The sequence below is a fragment of the Stenella coeruleoalba genome (assembly GCF_951394435.1).
Source record: "Stenella coeruleoalba genome assembly, chromosome: 2".
Lineage (NCBI taxonomy): Eukaryota > Metazoa > Chordata > Mammalia > Artiodactyla > Delphinidae > Stenella > Stenella coeruleoalba.
In genome coordinates, this window is record NC_137147.1 from 165,887,458 (window position 1) to 165,910,108 (window position 22,651).

The 22,651-nt window shown below is 42.5% G+C and overlaps 1 protein-coding gene across 7 annotated transcripts in view; it reads left to right on the forward strand.

The window, feature by feature from the left end:
• NRP1 (neuropilin 1) overlaps positions 1-22,651 on the forward strand; it is a 150,993-nt gene that overhangs the window by 72,316 nt on the left and 56,026 nt on the right. For all 7 annotated transcript variants that reach the window (XM_079910528.1, XM_079910531.1, XM_079910533.1 and 4 more), the window contains 3 exons: positions 1,067-1,294; positions 7,190-7,345; positions 9,355-9,521. In XM_079910528.1, coding sequence (XP_079766654.1) covers positions 1,067-1,294; positions 7,190-7,345; positions 9,355-9,521 — 551 coding nt within the window. The remainder of the gene's footprint in view (positions 1-1,066; positions 1,295-7,189; positions 7,346-9,354; positions 9,522-22,651) is intronic.

Consider the following 22,651-nt stretch of genomic DNA (forward strand, 5'->3'; position numbering starts at 1 on the left):
GAAAAGAATTGTTGAACTGAACATCCCCGCATTGGATCCTGAGATTCAAAAGGGTCAGGTCATCTCTGTTTCCCAGGGAGCCCTAAGAGCTCTTTGACAATCAGGGCAGCAGTGGTGGTGATAAGGGGCAGAAGCTGACAGGCTGATGTCCCTGTCCATGTAGATGGGCGGTTTTCAATTGTGTGGTGAATAGCACCCTGTTCAGTGCTGATTCCATGAACTGAAATTGTGGTAATTCATGTAGTCATAAGGATGACTTGCAATATATGTAATTTAAATTACAGATCACTGTAATTTGTTGTCGTGATAACACTGAACCGTCATTTAAATTACACGTTATAAACATATACATTAACATTTTAGAATGACCTCCTGTACTGTATCTGATACTTTGGAGAAGGTTAGGATGTCAACATTGGTATCAGGTGACTTGTAGCCACAGGACCTGCATCCCAGTTTACCATGCCCCCACCAACACCCACAGTTTACTGGCACACCTGTGTCAACACCGTTCCAAATGAGTCACTCACCCTGCGTACATGTACGAATTACCTTTCACATTTGGTTTGTCAAAGAGGCAGAGGTCACATCTGGTAGAGTTACTGAGTCACTGGTGTAGGAATCTGAAACCCAAACTCCCTCCACTGAATTCTCTCCCTCGCCTTTGTAAATGTTCTATTTCACCAGTAAAGGGCTGTCAGCCTCAAGATTTAAAGATTTAAGCTTGAAGGGGCTGTAATTATTTCTCTAGGGCTCTGTCGAGATTTCTGTAGCTTACTCATTCAATGTTCCCACATGATTTTGTATTTGTCATTTTTTTTTCTCTGCAAGAGCAGAAGTTTTAAAATTGCTCCACACAAATGGAAAACTAAGGTGAACACAATAAATCTGAACTTGACTTTCCGTACCTATCACCACTGCGAAAAGGCTGAGTAAGGAGTGATTAGGGCTGTGATTATAATGGTGGGCTTTTATTAGAAAGATAAACCGTCTTTGCCCAGGTTATTTCTTGGGAAGGTCGTTTAAGTGGAATTTTCACTTTGCTCCTTTTTTCTTTTACTTATAGGTCCTGAATGTTCCCAGAACTACACAACACCTAGTGGGGTGATAAAGTCCCCAGGATTCCCTGAAAAATATCCCAACAGCCTAGAATGCACCTATATTATCTTTGCACCAAAGATGTCGGAGATTATCCTGGAATTTGAAAGCTTTGACCTGGAGGCTGACTCAAATCCTCCTGGGGGGATGTTTTGCCGCTATGACCGGCTAGAAATCTGGGATGGATTCCCTGACGGTAAGAATGGCAGGAAGCACCCCCAAAAGGGAAGGATCTGGGGGAAGGGTCCTGGGATCCTTTTACAAGCATCATGACACATGCGTCACTTTAAAAAGTAGCTCAAAAGGAGGAGGCAAAACAAAGCAAAACAGTAACTTTCTTTATGCAGAGCCATGACGAAATATTTGAGCCCAAAAAGACTTGGTAACTTTCTAATCTAATGCCTTCATTTTATAGATGAGGAAACGGAGGCCATAAAAGTCTATGCAAGGTCTCATAACTATTTTGCTGACAAAATTGGGACCAATCCATGGTTTTCCTGACTTAAGTATTTTGCTCATTTCAATGACTTGCCCGTAGGTCATTAATTCATAAACTCATCAGAGGGTGAGCTCTTAAGACATCAGTTAAATCAAACCATTCATTTTGTAAATGCAGAGACTAAGGGCCAGAGAGGTTAAGTACCTGCTAAAATTTTAACAGTGAAATATGTGTCTATTATGCTACCAAAACATTTAGAAATTTAGGAAAGGAAGGAGGAGAACATTTGGACATTCCTCATTTAGATGGATTCCTTGTCTGCTCTCTAGGGAATTTTTATCTTTGGGGATTCAAATTGCCTCAGTACATCCTTGGTACACCTTGTTCCTATCGTCTGAATTCATCATCCATTCAAAAAATATATTTATTGAGCACCTGCCATGGACCAGGCACTGTTCTAGCCTCTTGGCAAACAAAGCAAAGATGGCTGCCCTGTTTAGATTCTACCAGGGGGAATGAGGTAATAAACAGGGCACATTACAGACAAATGAAGTATGTGTATGGAATGTTAGAAGATGAGAAGTGCTATAAACAAAGAAAAAGAAAAGAAAAAGTAGAGTAAAGGCATGAGAAGAACTAAGGTTAGGGGAGAGGGATGGGGGGAATTTTTAAATAGGGCAGTCAGGTCAGACCTTATTAAGAAAGTGAGAGAGATTTGAAGGAGGCAGCGGAGGTAGCCATGTGGCCAGCTAAATGAAAGTTCTCCATTTCAACCCCTGTGAACTAGAAGGTGAATGGCAAAAATACACACCCAAGTTCTGAACAGAGGGAGATAATATCAAATAATTTGTTGCAGCTGCATTGCTTGTCTTGTGTTTAGTCTGGTTTAATAGTAAGATTTCTCTGGAGAACACACTCTGCACAGATCAGAAAGGGTGGCTTGGAAGTTCTTACAAATCATGCAATGAGAACTTTGGAGCCATCTATGAAATAGTCAGATATTATTATCAAGATGGAGGAAAGAATATTTAAGTAAACTGTAAACGAAGAGCTAGTATAATGTGAAAGAAATTGCCTTTGTCTTTGAAATGAGATGAAAATGATCAGTGTAATTCAGTTTAGGTATGTTCCTCAATAGTAAAAAACACTGGAGAAAATCTGGGTTTAGAGAAAGCTTATGTTGTCATTGGAGCACATGGCTGAGTTATCATTACTTTAGCCTCTTCTTTGCTTTTTTACCATATAAATAGGGTTATGATGATCTTATCGGAACTCCTTCATTAAGTAGTGAGATTTGCCCAAACAGAGCACTGATTGATTTCCAAGTATTCAATCCGATAATTAGGAAAACAGTATTATAATAGTATTGTAATAATAGTTGGAACATTTAATAATGGGTTTATTTGTTCACAATCCAAATTTGCAGCCTTCTTTTCTAGAACTTATATTTAAATTGACATCTGAAAAGAAGGTCCAATCAACCAACTTATGTAGAAAGAAGCACATTGTTATTAGTGTCAAGGGTTTTCCAAAGTAGTAATTTTCTGGCTCTAGAAAATCACGGAGTTGAAGCGAAGAACAATTAACAATACAGGTTGTCAGCCTTGCAGTTCACCCATGTTTTAAACTATGCTGTGTTTGACTTATTCCCAGAGAAAACTGGCTTTGGAATATGAAAAATGTGATCGTGTATTTGTTAGTATCTATCTGGTCTCGTCCAGTGTACAACAGCATCACAGCTCACTCTTTTTTAGGCAGAATGAAAGACTGTGTCCTCTTGGGTTTTTTATCAGTGGCACTAGGAACATTTTTGTCATGTAGTTCAACACATAGAGTTCCTTGCCAGCAAAAGCGCTTTTAGTCTTTGATAGCCTTTCCAAAAACAACAACCAGAAGGTGCTGAAGGCTTGTAACCATCAAGTGATTTTATGTTGCATTTTATCATAAGCAGTGAATTAGACGACTGAGTAATTGAAAGTGACCCATTGATTCAGATTGACTTTGAAGAGAAGCAGTTTACTCCAAAACTTGAGATCCCAGGCATGCACGTGGCAAACCCCACTCCTCCAGCTAGCACTCTCTTTGAAGCAACATAGATTCCCAAGTAGCGGCTCTGGAGTCATTGGTGGAAGTGTACGTATGGTTTGAGAGCCATGAGCATGCCTGCAAATGCTTGTGCTGAATCATGGAAGCAAACATGAATGCCTAGCTCACAAAACCTGGGCGCAGATGAAGCCAGCTGTCCATCCAGGCTGGGCAAAGAGTTGGAACTGAGGCTGTGACCTACGTTCCCCAAATTATCAATGATTTTAGGAATAAGCATCGTGAAAGCTGGATTGAGTTCTGTTTGGTTTTTATTTACTTTCATATTAAAATTAACCTTCTAAAATATCAATTATATAAATATAAACTATCAATGATATCAACCTTCCAAAATATAAATGACATAAATGTTGCAAATTCTTTTCTCTGGGGAAAAGTTGCAAAATCCAGATATTCTCCGCCAGAAGGTTTATGCTAAGAAAAGTAGATGGAGCCTATCTTGTACCTTCTCAAAATGATCCCCTTTCTTGTTTATTTATTCAAAATACCTCGTTTTAAAAGTACCTCCTTATAGTAGACTGTTGCCTTTTTTTCTCATAAAAAAGTGGCAGAAAGCCAAACTGTCTGATTCTGAGGTAGGGTTATAATTAATGGAGGGATTAGTGGGAAAATACAAAGAATGGGCTTTTGCCATTTCCTGTTGCAGGTGTATCTTTCAAACAGCACAAATCCTGTGTTGCCTTCACACCTGAGAAGCTATGATCATCGCAGGCCTGCTCTCCCCCAAGAGAGAGCTTAGTACCTGTTGCTTAAATTCTCCAGTCGTTCTTTTTTTGAATCATACTTCTGTTTTTGTGACAGTTTGAATTCATCTCCTAGGCCTTTGGCTCCACAATAACCAGAAGTAGGGAACCCAAGAGCTGTGGTCATGTAAATCCACAAATGAGCGCATACACAAGACAGATGAGGGTCTTGCAGCCGCTCTGGCTCAGATCAATATTGCATTAGCTTGCTAGGCTAAGGTCTCGCTGTTGTTCAGGAAAATTCAATACTTCTTTGTATTATAGTCGAAAAAGCCTTTCACTCTCCTATCTTGAGGGCTCCTAAAGAGAGTTGCATGCTGCTTGCTGTCCCGGGGCAATATTCAAAAGGACAGAAGGCAGATTTACCCGGCATGTCTTCAACATTATAAACCAGTGAGTCATGGAGACTCTCTAAATTCTGAGTCTGCACTAGACAAGTTCTCTTCTGTTTGCTCTTTCAAAGAGACTCCACCTCCCGCCCTCCCCAGAGGAACTGGTGACAGCAGAGGGGAGGGGAGGGAAGGCAGCCGGAGGAGCGCGGGGTGGTGAGGGCGTGACTGCAGCTTTCCTTGTGTGCTTGTATTCTTGGTAAGGTCAGTGGCTGTGGCGATCTGAGAAAGACCTCCAGGAGTAAGGCTGTAAAAGTTTGCCCACACACTCAAGAAAAAGAAAGTTATGAAACCACAATAATGGAATTTAAATGAGGGAAAAGACTGAGGGAGGATGAATAGACTCTAAGCGTCCCATTAAGATTACAGACCAGACATGGGATTCTTTTTGAGGAAAGGAAAGACCTGAGTTTATGACTCCAGCAAGATATTTTCATGCATATGTTGCTGGCAACTTTGCGCTCTTAGGGGAAGGGGAAAGTGTTGAATTGGTGATAGGGCCACATTCAGAATGAAGAAAACTTGGCGAAGAGCTAGTACTTGTTGTGGGAGAATCTGTGGCCAGGATTAAAGCCAGAGAGAAACAAAAAGCAGTGAGAGTTTCATCTGAGATGCTGTCTTTTGCCAACTGGGAAACCTGATATCATGACCTTTCCCCTCATTCTGCAGAGCCACTGTCCACGACCACGTGGTACCTATGTATCCGTCCTCTAAATGGGCAGACACCTTGTCCTCTTCGTAATAAAGCAGTTGACACACACAAACATTTGGGTGCTAGAGAGTGAGGGGTGACAGTAGAGAGAGAAATTGGTCACATCCATTACTTTGAGCACGTGGAGAAGTTATCAGCTATTCAAACTCATCATTTTACGCTAACTCAAATAGTAAACCACTTTAGCTTAGTTTCTTTCTTTTCTTTCCTTTTATTTTTTGAAGAGGGTTGGCCAAGAACTGAAAACCTGTTAGCCCAGGATCCAAGCACTCTAAAAAGCAGGGCGCTCAGATAGCCACCTGCCAGGAACTCAGCTAGCATGTGGGGCTCCAGGGAGGCCAGTTCGCATGGGGTTCACTTTCTCGATCACACCTGAAGCTTCACCCAGCTCTCACCAGCTGCCTTCGCCTTCTGCATCCAAGCAGCACACACCGGCCTGGGAACCCCACCTCCCTGCCGAAGGCCCATCCCTCCAGAGAAAGGTCCACCTACTGTGCCTCCTTGAACACAGCAATAACTGTTAGTTGAAAGGCACAGAACCACGGATTTCTTGGAGGGGAAAATGGTCCACACCAGATTGTCCTTCAAAGCCCAAACCATCTGGTGTGTTTTTACCATATGTGCAATAAAAAAAAATCTAGAGAAAAGGGGATTTTTTTTTTTTTTTTTTGTCTTGCTGCTGATCTGGACAGGGAAATGGAAAGATTTTCCAAGCCCAGGGGGCTTCCACACTGTCTATAATGCAACTTACAGTTGCTAATTGCCACGGTTGGTCTAAAAGCACTTCAACAAAGGGACGGCCAGTATAAGGCAAATAACGACTTGACTTGATCGCCAGTCAGTCAGTGTTCCCAGCCTTCTTCTGCCTCAGTTACTACCTGTTTCCTGGTGTGCAGTCAAATGGCTGCTTTGCGTCATCTCTTCGTCCCTGGACACAAGTGCAATGCAGTCACCTCTCTAAGGTTTGGGAGATAAAAAACTGAGAAGTCAGAAAGACTCATTTTCTTTTGTTTTGATTACAATTTGCTATTATGTGTAAGTTATTGGTATCTATAATTTCTAAATTTTTTAATTGTTACAATTATGAATTAGTCTTCAGATACAGCCCTGATTAGGACATAATCTACTCTCCTTTGTCTAATTCTGTGGTGTTTGTCATAACGAGGCTCCAGGACTGAAAGATGGAAAGAGGAAGGGGGTGGGGGTCACCCAGGGCTGGGTCGGACCTTGGTACTGCTCTGGTGCCAGGACTGGTTTCCAGAACATTCCCCAGGATCCCCTCCTAGGGCGGGGGCATTGAGGACAGATGACTCCAAGAGCCCCCTGTGGGTGATCACAAGCTGGCTAGAGTTCCTGGGCGCCGGACCGTGTGCACCGTGCGGTCCTGGAGATGAATGCCAGGGTGCACTTGACAGCCCAAATCTCCTTTGCAATCGAAGCAAGATTTTCGATTTTGTTCCTGAAAACAGTCCTGCTCACTGGGGAATGTGGTTATGCCTGTAATTGCCCTTCAGAGCACACTTGAAAACCCTCTCCGCAAACCCGATCCAATATGTTCACTGCAAAACAATTAGCTAGCGAAGACTTGCTTGGAGAAAGAAAACACTTCCGGGTTCCACTGGGACCCATGTTCACAAATGGTTCTGCTGGCATCTGCTGCAGAAGAAAAGGTATTTTTACGGTCTCTGCGTTTCCTCCTCTGCAGTTGGTCCCCACATTGGGCGTTACTGTGGGCAGAAAACACCAGGTCGAATCCACTCCTCATCCGGCATCCTGTCCATGGTTTTCTACACGGACAGCGCCATAGCCAAAGAAGGCTTCTCGGCAAACTACACCGTCTCGCAAAGCAGTGTTTCAGAAGGTCAGTATTTACGCCTCTTGCAAAGCCCTGCGGTAAATAGTCGCTATTATTCCTCCTCACACACCTGTGGCCCTGTGAACACTACAGATGTGTTCCGTGAGTTGGAGTGCCCCATGTTTCTTTTTCTCTTTTAAATGGTTTATATGAATATCAATGGGAAGAGCTCTTTGGGGTGCTTTCTTAAAACTATGTGCGAGAAGGCTGCATGTAAGCTTCTGAAATTATGGGAGAAAAAGTGGGAAACGGCAAAACTGTGCCTGGAAACAATGAAATATGGCCAGACCGCCTACCTGGTACCCTCCAGTGTGTATTGGGCTGAGAGCCAGGAAAGGACAGGCATCGATCCTGGATGAGAAAACCAGTCAGCATCAGTGGAGTTCATCGACAGGCAGGCAGGTGGAATGGATGGTGCGTGGTGGTTTGATTTGGGGAGACCCTGGTGGAAGCTGTTTTTGTTTTTCTTATGTGAATGAAAGCGGATATTCACATAAAAGAAGCATGTTTTAACTTCTGCTATAACTTTCCATAAAAGAAAAAAAAGTAATATGTTTTTTGTATCTTCTTAAAATACACGACTAGGGCTTCCCTGGTGGCGCAGTGGTTGAGAGTCTGCCTGCCGATGCAGGGGACGTGGGTTTGTGCCCCGGTCCGGGAAGATCCCACATGCCGTGGAGCGGCTGGGCCCGTGAGCCATGGCCACTGAGCCTGCGCGTCCGGAGCCTGTGCTTTGCAACGGGAGAGGCCACAACAGTGAGAGGCCCGCGTACCGCAAAAAAAGAAAAAAAATACACGACTAAGTTGATGTGGTCTCCAGCTCTTTTAAGAGCCCGAGGGAAAAAAACCTGAAAAAACAATGAATAATTTTGTGTTTCATCAGTTTTAGCTGCCAGGTTGTAACGTAGCACAGGGAAAAGGCAGGGGAGTTAGGAGACCTGTTCTACAGATATGCTTGTATCTTTTCTACCAGATCTTACTGGAAAACAAAAAGGCCAATTAAACTTCAAAATCTTATCTTTACTTAATTTATTTGGTTAATCCATTCATGTATTTTTGTGCCATTTTATATTCCAAATAACAAACCTAAGCTTAAAAGTAGAAAACCGGTGAAAGAAAACCTTTTATGCCACAAAACCTTATTAATTATGATAGAAAATTCAGAAAATGTGGAAATTGGGTTAGTTGAAGTTTTTCTGGATGGTTGAGAATCTTCTTTTTAATCTCTAAAGTTTTTTTTGCACTTTGGTACTTTACATTTTCCTAAAATTGATTATTCACTTCCCAGTATCATAGTTCACATTTCATTGTTTGCTGAGTATATGAGGCCCAATGGAATATATGTTTTCATGATTCATGGTCATCGTTGTGAATATTACTATTTATGCTGTAAAACTGTGGTGCTCTTTGGGACCCTATGATACTGCACTTTACCCTGATGGATACTGTTGTGTTTTAATAAAATAAACCAACGGTGTTAACAACTATGGCCAGTCCAGGGCAGGGACATAACAAAGGCGGAGGCCTGGGTGCCAATTGCAAGGACTCTGAAAGATGGAGAGTTAAAGTCTACTTAGCCCACCAAATACGGGCTATAAATGGACAAAGGGTCTTTTTCACTTTTATTAGATCTTAGAGGAAATAGTACAGTTTTATTTAAATGTAACTCTTGATGTGTATGCATATGACATATCTGCATACATTCAACTTTGAAAATAAATCTGAATTTCCATCATTTCCTAAAAACTTTCTAATAGTATTTATATCAACCTAAGCCCTGTTGGAAAAATAATCAACTGTGAGATCTTCATAGCCTTGCTTTTCAGAATTCTTGCCATGAAAATGCACGTATCGGTGCTACAATCCAATAAGTCCCTCGTTGTCATCTTTTGTAAGACTGTGTGAACATCGAAAAGACCGTTTTAGTTTTCCAGATCAAAAAAGGAAATATGCATCCTAGGTCCCCTTCGTTTTGATGACTTAGGGTCATTTTTTTTTTTTTTTTTCCCCTTCAGACTTCAAGTGTATGGAAGCTCTGGGCATGGAATCCGGAGAGATTCACTCTGACCAGATCACAGCTTCTTCCCAGTACAGCACCAACTGGTCTGCCGAACGTTCCCGCCTCCACTATCCTGAGAATGGGTGGACCCCTGGAGAGGATTCCTACAAAGAGTGGATCCAGGTATGTGGCTTCTACCTGGCACACTCAGGGTGGAAGATTTGGGTCATCTAAAACGGTTGTTGGAAAAAAAAGCAACGCCGTGACTAATGCCTTCCAACGAGAAGGACAGGGACCACCACCGAGTGTAATCACTTTGCAGAATTCACAGGATCAGAGAAAAGCAGGCCTAGATGACCTCCCTGAAAACCCCTTATCTTCTCAGATAACTTACATATGACTCTTACAGAATCTGAGCACAGATGTCTCACTTGGGTAACAACTGAAAGATCTGAGGGTTTTTTTTTTCCACAGCAGCCATACATTTTCCATGGATGTGCGTCCTACGTTAACAGATTTTTATTTCCTTGATGAAATATATTACCTGTACTTCGAGGTGTGCCTGAAGTCGTTGTTTTGTAAGGTGTGTTGTTGGTTTGTTTGCTCAGGGTAGGAGAAGAGCAGAACGGGCTTGAGGTTCCCTTCCCCACGCTGGTCCAAGTAGCACGTGCCCGAGAAGTGGTTTAGTTGAAGGTATTGGTCTCTGTGGGCACAGGCGCAGACGTATGAAATGTACACATCTCTGTCCTTAAGAGTGATGTCGGTTCTGCTCTCCCCACTTTGCTCTAATATTCCCCTCCCTGCCTTCACCCTTCCGCTCCCCGCAGGCTCCCCTCCTCTGCACCTCCGCCCGGACTCATCTCCAGCTCATCCCTGGCACCGCTCCCAAAGCCTAAACTTGCCCAGCCTTGATGTCTGGATACTCCCACCCAAGGCCTGATGTTCATGTTCTTGACTTTTTCATCCACTGTCAAATGAAACATCATATCTGGCCGTGTGGGTTAAACTGTGGGCAGATTATCCAATGTTATTTGCTGAAGGATCCAGATTTCCTCTTCAGGAGAGTAGGCAGAGCCTGTCCTGCACTAATTGCGAGATATATAAAAATGACTAATTCCCAGGGAGAGTTTCTAAGCAAGAAAATATACCAGGATGATTAATCCCCTACTTTCTACATCTATGCCTGTTTCAGTCTGTTGAGCACAAATACCAGATTTTGTTTTACTTTGGAAAGGTCAATATTAGTTTAACATACACTTAAAGTGAAATGGCCTATTTCAGAAGGCTGAACTCACACTAACCTCGAAATGATAACACTGAGAAATGTGTAGAGGGTGAGAAAAGAAGAGGCTTTTACCTTGGGTGGGATTGCTGAATCCAGCTCTAGATTAAGTCAGAAATGAAATGAACTTGTCTGCGTCAAAATAGCTCTTGGAGACTTGTGTTTCCACATCCCCACACCAACCAGCAGTTCCATGTGATTGACAGACGTGCCTCTAGAGAGAAGCTTATGTTTTGCAGTGCTAAGCATGTTTGCATGGTAATGTCGTTGTATTCTCGGCAGGGTGGAGAACACTCAATAATTTAGGGATGTTAGTCTTGCAAGAGTTCAGAAAATGCAACGGTAGCAATTCTTCTGGGCAAGGAATTCTGTGTCAGTAGATGCATGGAGACAACAGGCTCTCACAAAGCATTTGTCAGCGGGACAGGGTTTACATCACTCTCAGGAGTTGGGCACCATTTGAGATGGCCCCAGAAGAAAAATCTCAAATAGTCCAACTCTTTCTATCAAAGTATGGTCGGAATAAGCTAAGTAACCCAAACCCCCCAGACAAGAAGGTTTCCTTTTTGCTCATGCCACCCCCTATCTCTGGCCGGCAGGGGGTCTGTCCCACGTTTTCTCACACCAGGACCTAGTTGGAGGGAGCGGCCGTCATCCGAAACCTGTCACCAAGGCAGAGAGAGGAAGGGAGTGTGGCCAGGCATGCTGACCCATGAGGCTCCGTTGAGGAGCATGACACCAAGTTCATTGGCAAAGCACATCCCACGGCTGTCCACGCTTAATTTCCAAGGGGCAGCAATTCCACACATGCTGGAGGGAGGACAGCACAAATGGCACTTGTGCCATTCATGGGATAGTCGCCATGTATCGAGTATTTCTTGTGTGTCCCAACTCTGCTGAGTACTTGACTCATGTTTATTCAATCCTCAGAGCAGTCCTGTGACAGAGGTTCAGTTATCCTTTTTTGCTTTTTTTTTTTTTTTTTTTTTGCGGTATGCGGGCCTCTCACTGTTGTGGCCTCTCCCGTTGCGGAGCACAGGCTCCGGACACGCAGGCTCAGCAGCCATGGCTCACGGGCCCAGCCGCTCCGCGGCATATGGGATCTTCCCGGACCGGGGCATGAACCCGTGTCCCCTGCATCGCCAGGCGGACTCTCAACCACTGCGCCACCAGGGAAGCCCTATCCTTATTTTTAAAATGAGGACCCTGAGGTTTGGAGATATGAGTAAATGCCCAAGGTCACAGGCTTGGAAGCAAGTCTGTTGGACTCCAACACCTGCTTCTTTACTCTTCAATGTGCTTTATCTTTATCACTAATTCCTATATATTCAGGTGTATCTTGTGAAGCATCCGTCCACAACCCTTTATGCTTTTCCTCGTGCTGAGAGGCCTCACACCAGGATGAGCGGGGGCTTCCTGCTTCTAAACCAAGAATGGGGAGCCCTTACTCCTCGGCCCCTCCGGGAGGTGGATGTCAGAGGAGCTCAGCGTCAGTTCACCTTGAGGGAAAATGATCTTTTTCTTCTGCGGGATCTCAGCGGGCTCATTTCCACGCTAGTTGCGTCTGTGTACTTGGTGGGAGGTCTTAACATCCATCCATCACCTAATTATGAATAATTTCATGTGCTTCCAGCTTTTCTGAAACTCCTTGGACGTGGCGGGCTTGTTTTCATTGGATAGATGTTTTATAAGTTAACCCATAAGCACAGCATAAGGGAGGCTGAGGGCGGGAGGTACATACCTCCCATCACAGGACCATTTATTTGTACTTGACAGTCCTATTTGTATGCACATCAGAATGCGGATGGCATTTGTTTTCTTTTTCGGCTTTGTCACATTTTGCATGAAATATACCCCACCAAACATGGTGCTGTAGCAACAAGGACAAACACTTGCATGTGTTAAATTAATAAGGCAGCCCTGGAAACTGACTCTCCCTCAAGACAGGAACAGTCTTTGGTTCAATTGTTTTCTCTAGGAAATTACCGAGTGACATAAAAAACAATGCATCGTTAACCGCCGGTGTGGATGTCCTCCATGGTGCTTCCTGTGGGATCTGTTGTCTGGCAAAAAGCTTAAGAACCAGGGCAAGAAGCCCTTTAGTGAGGAGAAGCATGAAGGGAAGTCCCGGCTTGGACATTTCCACGTGGTCACATCCTGTTCTAAAGGCCACTTCATATCCTGACAAGCGAAAACCTCCTACTTGTCAATTGCAGAGTTAGTCACCCTGTGAGATTTGCCCACATTCTTCAGAGTATTCCATTCTGTTCCGTGTCCTAGAACTGCTGATCTTATTACTCATTTCATCTTTATCTTCTTTTTGTTTCTGGTTAAATAATCAAGGATTCTAAGGAAAGACTCAGTGTATCGTTGGCGCTATAAAAATTCTTAATTTTCAAGCACATTATTAGATCCCAAGCCATTAACCTCATTGACACTGAATTTCTTTTCCTATAAAATAAAGGTGACGTAGCCTTCTCCATTCAAGCTCTGGCAGTCTACGAGACTGTGGATCTCAGAAAAGAGCAGGCTCGGATTTTTCTTTTCAGATCTGCAAACTAAGTGTGTAGAATGTGTCTGATCAGAAAACGTGTTCTCCTAAATCCTGGTGTAGCCATTCACACACAAAGCAGAATTTAATTCGTTAATTATTTCAATGTTTTATTAATGATAGTGTTCACTGCACTGTAAACAGATTTATCCTTCTAGCTTTAATTAAAGCTCTTGGGAGTGCTTTCCTCAAAACAACTGTGACTTTGCCCTGATTAGAATGCCAGGAGACAAGAGAAAAAAAAAAGTCAAGAGACATAATGCCTGGATGGGTTATGAACTTTGTTGATCCAAAGAAATAAAAATGGCACTAGGGACTAATCGATTACTACACCCTCCAGTGACTTTAGAAATAGAATTACTTGACGAACCAACTCAGGCTGAAACTCTGCTCATCTCCAAATTTGGTAATATTGTCTTTTGTGGGAAAAATTAAAAATTGGTGCTAGATTATTCATGCCTTCTCTTATTCCAGAGGAGCAGAACGCAGTTGGCTTCTAAACCACATCCTGTTTGGTTTGGTCCATCAGCCCTATGATGGATTAATCCCACAGAAGAGAGTAATCTCCAAGAAGACCCTCTGTAGCTGTAAGAATACATCAGCAAGCCCCTTCTCTGTTCACTACATTTTCTGGTAGAAATATTCATTCTGAGGGATGAGGAGAAGGAAAGTTCCAGAAGAGAGGAGCTCACGCTAACCTTCTGCGGAGGCTTGTTTCAGTGTTTTCCTTTTGCTTTACATGCATTTCCCTTTGATAATATTGCACATTTCCTAACTGAAGGAACTTTGAAAGCAGACACCAGTAACCAAAGGCCTTGGTGTAAGGAGTTGGGCTGAACTGAGTCAAAACACAGCCCCCCCCCCCCCACACACACACACTCTCTCTCTCTCTCTCTCTCTCTCTCTCTCTCTCAGGGTTCACTTACTCACAGCCACAGCTGCAGGGTTGAAGAAAGTAGGTGCCCTCATTCAAACTGCTCAAATCCAAGTGGCCCTGGGTTGATTTGAGGATTTTAAAATTCATTGTAAGACATGTTCTAACAACAAAACCTTATGTTTCTATAGCATTTTCCCTTTATAAAAGCCCCTTTTCATACACATCCCATTTTAGTCTTAGAGTGTAGGTTAAGTGGACCAGAGGTTCTTTATCTGCATCTTCCTATGAGAAGGCTAAAGCCCAGAGAGGTTAAATAGTTCATCAAGTCCTGATTTGGGGAAAAGCTGCAACTTGTGGGGAAAGTCAGCCTCACAGGGCCTAAGGGGACTTCTTTCCTCAGACTTGGGACCTGAGTCACTGGGCACTGGGAGAACCGGAGGGCGGGAGGCAAGTCACAGCTCGGGGTCAGATCTGAACCAGGCCCGAGCAGCTGGCCTTTGCAGAGCTCTTTGGCCATTGGAATTGTGAGTTTTTCACCTCCTGCTCTGTCACATGCAGTAAGCCGGGCAGATACTCTCACGCCAGCTAAACTGGGCAAAGCGAAAATCCTGGCGAGGTCTTAAGACCTCATGAGTCACAGAGGAAACGGTCCTTCCTCTCGCCAGGTTCCCAGCCCCCAAGCCCCAAGGTCTGCCCTGTAGTCCGGGGGTCCTTCAAGGTTTACTACCCACAGGTGCCTGCACATCCACCCAGGGGTGTGAGCTGTTGCTACCAGCAACCTCCGAATCTCACTTGCAGCTTGTGGAGAATGGAGACAAAAGATCATTTAAAGGCATGGACCTGATTTCAAGAGCTAAGAAGGGGGGCTTCCCTGGTGGCCCAGTGGTTGAGAGTCCGCCTGCCGATGCAGGGGACACGGGTTCGTGCCCCGGTCCGGGAAGATCCCACATGCCGCGAGGCAGCTGGGCCCGTGAGCTATGGCCACTGAGCCTGCGGGTCCGGAGTCTGTGCTCCGCAACGGGAGGGGCCATGACAGTGAGAGGCCCACATACCAAGAAAAAAAGAGCTAAGAAGGGGCTAGCTGGACATCATTTACGTGCCAAATGGGATGAAATAACTCATGAATTGGAAATGTTCCGTCTGACACACAGTATTGTTACACATTTTTATCGCATGGGAGAAGTGAGTGTTTCTTACTCGATTAGAAGAATTTGTTATCTGAAACCCTACTTTTTTTCTTCAAAGTGAGGGTTTCCCCAAATTGAAAGTAGAAGCTGATGTAATTTATCTTAAAACTTTTAAATGTCATTTATTTTCACAAATTTCGTATCTCATTTTCTTTCCTTCTCAACTCTCTTGGACAAATCTTTCATTCTCTTATATGAATGTGTTGAGTGTGGAACAGGGATCTCCTATGAAATAGGTTGTGATTTTTCATACAGTTTCTAGTTTCTAGTAGGTTTATAATCTGTGTTCAAAATCGGTTCTATCTGATGAATTGAAGTAATCCAGAACATGTATGGAGGCAAGTTATCCTGACCGTAAACACTCTGTGCTTACAGACCAGACACTTCGAGGATCGGGGGGCATTTTCTCATTCAGATCATTAGCAAATTACTGAAATTGCAATAAAATGCTTTATAAATGTGTGACTAGAGAACGGACGAAAATAGCTCACTGGGTTACCCAAATGTGGAATGATGCATGTAAAATATAATGTTGGCAAATTTAGGGAAAATACAGCTGTTCCAATGAATGTTTATTCCCCAGGTGTGCTCTGTGTGTGTTTTGCAATTAACATTAACTTGCTACTTTTGCTGAAACATTGATCTGGAAGGGAGATAATTTGCTTTTTTTTTCCTTTTTAAAAATTTTATTATTTATTTATTTTTGGCTGTGTTGGGTCTTCGTTGCTGCACGCGGGCTTTCTCTAGTTGCTGCGAGTGGGGGCTACTCTTGGTTGTGGTGCGCAGGCTTCTCATTGTGGTGGCTTCTCTTGTTGCGGAGCACGGGCTCTAGACGCGCAGGCTTCAGCAGTTGTGGCACACGGGCTCAGTAGTTGTGGCACACGGGCTTAGTTGCTCCGTGGCATGTGGGAATCTTCCTGGACCAGGGCTCGAACCCGTGTCCCCTGCATTGGCAGGCGGATTCCCAACCACTGCGCCACCAGGGAAGTCCCGACAATTTGCTTTTTAAAAAAGTAGCCCAGGTGAGACTTTGGTTATCTTACCCTAGTTCTGCATTGACTTACACTTCATGCACAAAATAAATGCTTTACCTCTGACCCTTCATGTATCACAGGACTGTTATCTCTAACTAGGTTTCCACCCAGGAAGCCCATGTTCCAAAATTTACTGTCTCCTGAGGAACTTTGCCTAATGCTTTCTCTGGTACCTTACCTTGGTGTTTCACATTAGAGGAAGTCATTTGAAGGAAATATGTGTTTATAGGGACAGATGAAATTCAGAGCTTTTTGTTGTTTTTGAAGGAAGATGTGATTGGGGGAAACAGAATGTACATGTGACATAATTATTTAGACATTTTTAGCTGTTGTTTTGTCAGATAGAACATAGCAAGATAATTTTAACCATTTTGGTCAAGTTGAACACTTAATTCAATTTTAAAAATCAGTCAAAGGATTTTACTAGTTAGTATTTCATGTCAACACACTTTAAAGAAAATGTATGACATTTAAAGAAGCCTCTGATTTTTATGATGAAGCGTCACTGGGAAGAGAGTGTTGAAAGAACGACAGGTGTTTGGGTAGAATTACACTTAAAATAAGTTAGTTTGTAGAGCATGAAATTTCCTTTTTTTTTTTTTTTGTGGTACGCAGGCCTCTCACTGCTGTGGCCTCTCCCGTTGCAGAGCACAGGCTCCGGATGCGCAGGCTCAGCGGCCATGGCTCATGGGCCCAGCCGCTCCGCGGCATGTGGGATCTTCCCGGACCGGGTCACGAACCCGCATCCCCTGCATCGGCAGGCGGACTCTCAACCACTGTGCCACCGGGGAAGCCCCAGAGCATGAACATTTCTTTTTGCTGTTGTGGTTTCTTATTGTTTTATGGCAGTGTCTATTTGGAACCAACATTCATAGTTAAATTCTAGAGGAGAGGTTTTTATATTTCTTTCCAGAATATCTTGACTTTAAGAGTAAGATTAAACATAGGTACAAACATCCTTTTGTCTAAATTCCTTATTGTTCATGTGTTCAGAGGGATTAAGTTATTTGCAAGACCACAGGGCCAGTTACTGACAGACCCGGGCTGGAATCTCAGTATCCTGGCCACCACTTCTTTGCTCCCACTCAGTTGTAACAGTATGAGGACGTGAATTTGGATCCTCTCAGAAGATTGTGTCTGAAGACCAAGCAGGCACGTTTAAATCCCAGTATATCCTGCTTAGCTGCTGATTGGTAAATGATGTCTAGTAAATTGAACAGTCGCTGCAGAAGCTTTAATTTAAACAAATGATTGGACTTTGTCTGGAGCAGGGGTTCTGCGTCTGGACACTCCTGACATTTTAGATTGGATAATTCTTTGTTGTGGGGCTGTCTTGTGTGTTGTAGGATGTTTAGCAGCATTCTTGACCTCCAGCTACTAGAAGCCAGTAACATACACACACACACACACACACACACACACACACACACACACACACACACACACACACACACACACCCTCAGTCAAAACGACAACCAAAAACGACGTCCCCAGGAGTTGCCAAATGTCCTGTTTGGGGGCAAAATCATCCCCAGTTGTAAACCACTGGTATAGAAGATGCGCAAAATCCTAATTAAGTCATTTTCAAAATAATCAGACTGATCAGAATTTTGAAAGAAAAAGTAGCTGGTTGCTTGGCTGGTTTCTGTCACTTTTCCACCGTTTACTGTAGATATTTGAACAGAGTCGTAGTTCTTTTGTTTTCGAAAAATACAGATGCATCTGTTTACCTGATGCAGGAAAACAGCATCATAAACCTGCCTGCTTATTTATCTTAAGCTTCACTACTTTTAGCTGTTAAAAGTGGACGGGGGCTTCCCTGGTGGCGCAGTGGTTGAGAGTCCGCCTGCCGATGCAGGGGATGCGGGTTCGTGCCCTGGTCCTGGAAGGTCCCACATGCCGCGGAGCGGCTGGGCCCGTGAGCCATGGCCGCTGAGCCTGCGCGTCCGGAGCCTGTGCTCCGCAACGGGAGAGGCCACACACACAAAACAAAGTGGACTGTTTTTAGCTAAATAAATACAGATGTTATTTTAGAGTACTGCACGATTGGGTCTCAAAATGCACTGATAAGAATGGGATTAAGAAAAGGAAACACAAGGATAAAATCACCAGTCATCACTGACAAGATTTACGAAACATAAGACTGAAATGAGCTCTTCCACAACTGTATGTTGTGTGTCCCTGACCTTGACTTACCTGTTTTAGTTTTTCTGCAGTATGTAAATAAACAGTTCTTTTTTTTTTTTAACTTCAGATGCAATCAAGAGTAAGGAACTGTGTTTGAAAACCTGTCTATTGCTTTATTAACTTATCTTTTCATGGGAAACATACTATTAAGTTTCCAATTCTGTAACCTAAACAACAACACATTAGAAGCCATCAATTACCATCCAGTTTCATATCTGTGGACCAATAGGAAGGCAAGGTTGATGGTTTCACATCTGTTTTAGGTGAAAGGCTGTTCCTGTCTGTGGTATTTAAAATTTAAAGAACTTCTGTTATTATACAATTGGGAATCCTTGGGGAGTAAAATGTTAATGAAATCCATAACGGGCACAGACTTTATGATAGCAGTTTTAAGAAATTCCTTTGGTGGGGTTTGTTGATTTCTGCCCTGGCGGTAATAACTATGTTTTACAGAGTGCGTTAATGTTCACGTCTAGGAGCGATGGCTACGTTTATGCAGCATGTAATGTAGCACACAAACTCCTAAGCTCTAAATAACTTTCATATCAGAATTTGAAAGCCCCAGAGCAAAACAATGTGTGTTCTTCAGAAGTGGCAGAACCCACAATTGGAAACTTTTCAAGCACCTCCACAGCAAACTTCTCCAAAAGAAAGGCCCACCCTGGAAATTCCAAAGCCGGGATGCAAATGGATATTCTGTGCCCTCGTATATTTCTCATTTAATGCACCATTTGAAAGGTCCACATCCAAATGGCAATTTTGATCCACATGAAAATCGCAGTTTTGGATGCTGACCCGAAACAGAGACACGCACAAACACGCATACGTATTTCCTTTCTCCACCGCAAGCCCCCAGCCTTCATATTTCATTCAATTCTACGTTCAAATAATGAGAGGAAAGTAGATTAAATTAAAAATGCTCTATAAATCCCAATAGTAATAAACTGCATTACGCTTTTATATTTCCAACTATCGAACAGAGTAAGCAGTTGAGACTAATTGCACATGTTATGACTAATATGCAATTAGAATAATCACATATGAACTTGTACAAGTGACTTGTACATTTTTTTTTCCAGCTCTTTTTGCCTCCACGGGTTAAAAACACATTCATGGCCTTCCTTTAATTGCCTTCCTTCAGAAGAATGAAGTCTTAATTTTACCAAGGTTTTATTTTTCTTACAATCCCAGCGCTTTAAACTTCTAACTACATTTTCTGGATTTAGCAGAAAAATAAATAAGCTTCTTTATTCTTCTAGCAAGCCTGAGACGGCAATAGATAGAATTCTTCAGGGGATGGGTGATTGGACCTGACAGCTTCTGAAATCCTTTCAAGCATTTAAGATTCTGTGATTCTATTAAAAATAAATTTACTCTATCAGCTGGTACCATGGGCTTGCTTAAAAGAAAATATAAATATGTGAAGCATAGCTCGAATTCGTTTTAAATAGTACTGATAATCATATCAGGCAACACATAGCAAAAAAAAATTTTTTTTTTTTAATTAAAAAGATTTTCTTTCCTTAGATCAAGTAATTGTTTAGGTCGGCTTCACCCTGAAGCTTATCTGAGGATTTCACATAGAAACCTCTCTAGTGGGGCTGTTTTGCTTGATTCTTTTGTGCTAGTTCAGGGGGAAGTGCAGCTCACTAGGGGAGATAAGATGAAGTCTGGGCAGTTCATCTTTCATGTCTCTCTAATCTTTGACGGAAGTATCTGAAAGGCAAAGGCTTACCCACCATTCCAGGCTGTTCACACCTTAAAGTCTAGCCAATACTCCGTCTTTTTTCTTTCCTTAAGAAGACAAATACCACATGCAGTTCGGAGCATGTTATAGGCCATCATACTAATGCAGAAAAGTGGAGGGGAAAAAAGCAGCACCAGGGATACAGCTTAAGAAGAAAGTCATCACGGCGATCTTCATGCGTGTCTGACTCGATGTGTTTACTTAGGGCTAAAGCTGACAAAGACAGACCCCATCTCCAAAGAGAAAGACCGAGACCCAGGTAGATGCACAGGCTGATGGCTACAGGTGCAAGAACTTTGACAGAGCCTTAAGTTTGAAGATCCGGAAATTAAAGATAAAATTTCCAGTGGGAAATACTCATGATAATAAACGAAGTTAGCAAATTAAATGAAATATGAAACACTGAACAAATTGTTTTTGATAGTTCAGGAGGCACACAGAGTTCATGGGGAAAAGAGAAAAGAACTTTTTTTTTTTAAGTTCCCAGTCTTAAAAAATGAAGACAGAGTATGCAGAGTTTTCCTGGCCTAGTTTTTTAAACATTATTCTGAAAATCCAGACTAGTCACTGCTGTTGTCAACCAGCAACATTTTGTAGCACACACATTATCCTATTTCTGAAGTTTTAACTTATGTTTCCAAATACTGCATTCGTTTATAAGGATACCTTTATTTACAAAGCTCTAATACCAAGATGGTAAGAATTCATTTATTTAACAATCATGTACCACGTGAAGAAAAATCAGTCAATACATTTGTTCATTTAACGTATTTCCTCTCAATCAACCACTCGTAAATAAAAGAATCTCATTTACTAAGACAAATGTAGAAGGCATCTTACATGATCTACATCTGGATATTCCTGTCTCTTCTGGAGAGTAGGACAAAAAGGAAAAGCAGACAGGAATAGGTAATTTGGGGTTCAATCTGTAATATGCTGAAACTGAACTCTTAACAACTTCTGTAATATAATAATTTAGTTCCATTAGTGTAAGAACTTTGCTGTTTTCCAGAAGAGTTTATGGGAACATCTGTTTATCTACCTATCTTTTTTTAAAGTGTCTAGATTTAGAATATTCATGTGTCTCATATAAAATTCATCTCAATTAAAATCTTTTTATCAAAAGATTTTAATTCCATGTAAAATTTATTTATTCCATTTCTTCTTATATACCAGCAGCTTTATTAAAACCACGCAGAGTAATGTGTTCTCAGGCCTGACTTTGTATCTTAAAGTATAGTGACAAAATGATAGGATTCTTACTGTCCTGGAAACCTGCAAGGTAGCATAAAGAAATGCTTTTTTCCACATTTCCAAATATGGGCCTTAGCTCTATTTTTTCTGCCAGGAAGCCCACCCCGCTACCCCCAACACCACACACACCACAGTATGGCCATGTTCACCAAGAAAACATTTCACCTTGTGTCACCTCCAAGGATGTGGTGAAATAGACGTGTCTGTCCATGTGTTAAGAATGGTTCCAGTGGATAAATGCGAATCACAGCTTCTTCCATTATGTTAAGGACTCCGGGCAGGGATAGGGGAGGAAGAGCATGATATGTTTCGTGGAACATCTGTGCTTGTTCTCCTGTGCTTTGAAAGTAGACGTGCAGATGCATTTTTCCCATTGTGTGACCTGGACTGAAATGCATGAAATTACTATAGACAGATTTTTTCTTTCAGAGCATTAAAAGAATTTGCAGTTCTGTTCCCTGACAACATTTGGATGGCAAAACAGTGTGTCTTCAGAGCACAAAACATTTCCCCCTCCCTCACCTTGGTTACCCACCTCCATCCATGCAGTTTCCAACTTTCCAGCCCTTTTCCTGCCACGGGCTGGCCTCTGCTTAGTCCGAAACTATAGAACATCCATTGTGAATGGTAATTACAGATGACTCTTTTAGAGAGTAATTCTTTGAAAATGCATTATTTCAAGCGCTTTTCCACCTCCTTTATAAGTCATCTTCAAAAAACAAAAAAATCAGTATACACTTCCTGACTGAATGGTAAGCTTCCAAACAGGGAAAATGCACTTGACCAGATATATTAAATCATGATGTTCATCTCATCTGTTCTCAGGAATGATTGGCATCCCTTCAGAGACCCACTGTTTACACACAATTTCTGACAACCAACTGTACCTAGGTAGCCTGTTCTTTGTCTTCTCCCTTGTCTCCGGGGCAGTGTTTGTTATAACTTTTGGTGGGTGACCGACTTTAATCTCAGTAATCCCGTCAGCTCCTTGCAGGATTTTTAACGCCAAGTAGAGGGGTTTTGTTGGACACCTGCACGTCCAGATTCCCCATCAACACATGAAACTCTCATTAACCTGAGAGGCCCATGTAGATCCCTGAGAAATACATGGAAAGTCAGTGTAAAAGGATGCTGTCAAAGTTTATAGGCCAAGAGCCTGATTTAGACCATTGCCCCCATCTGCAAGTCTTTAG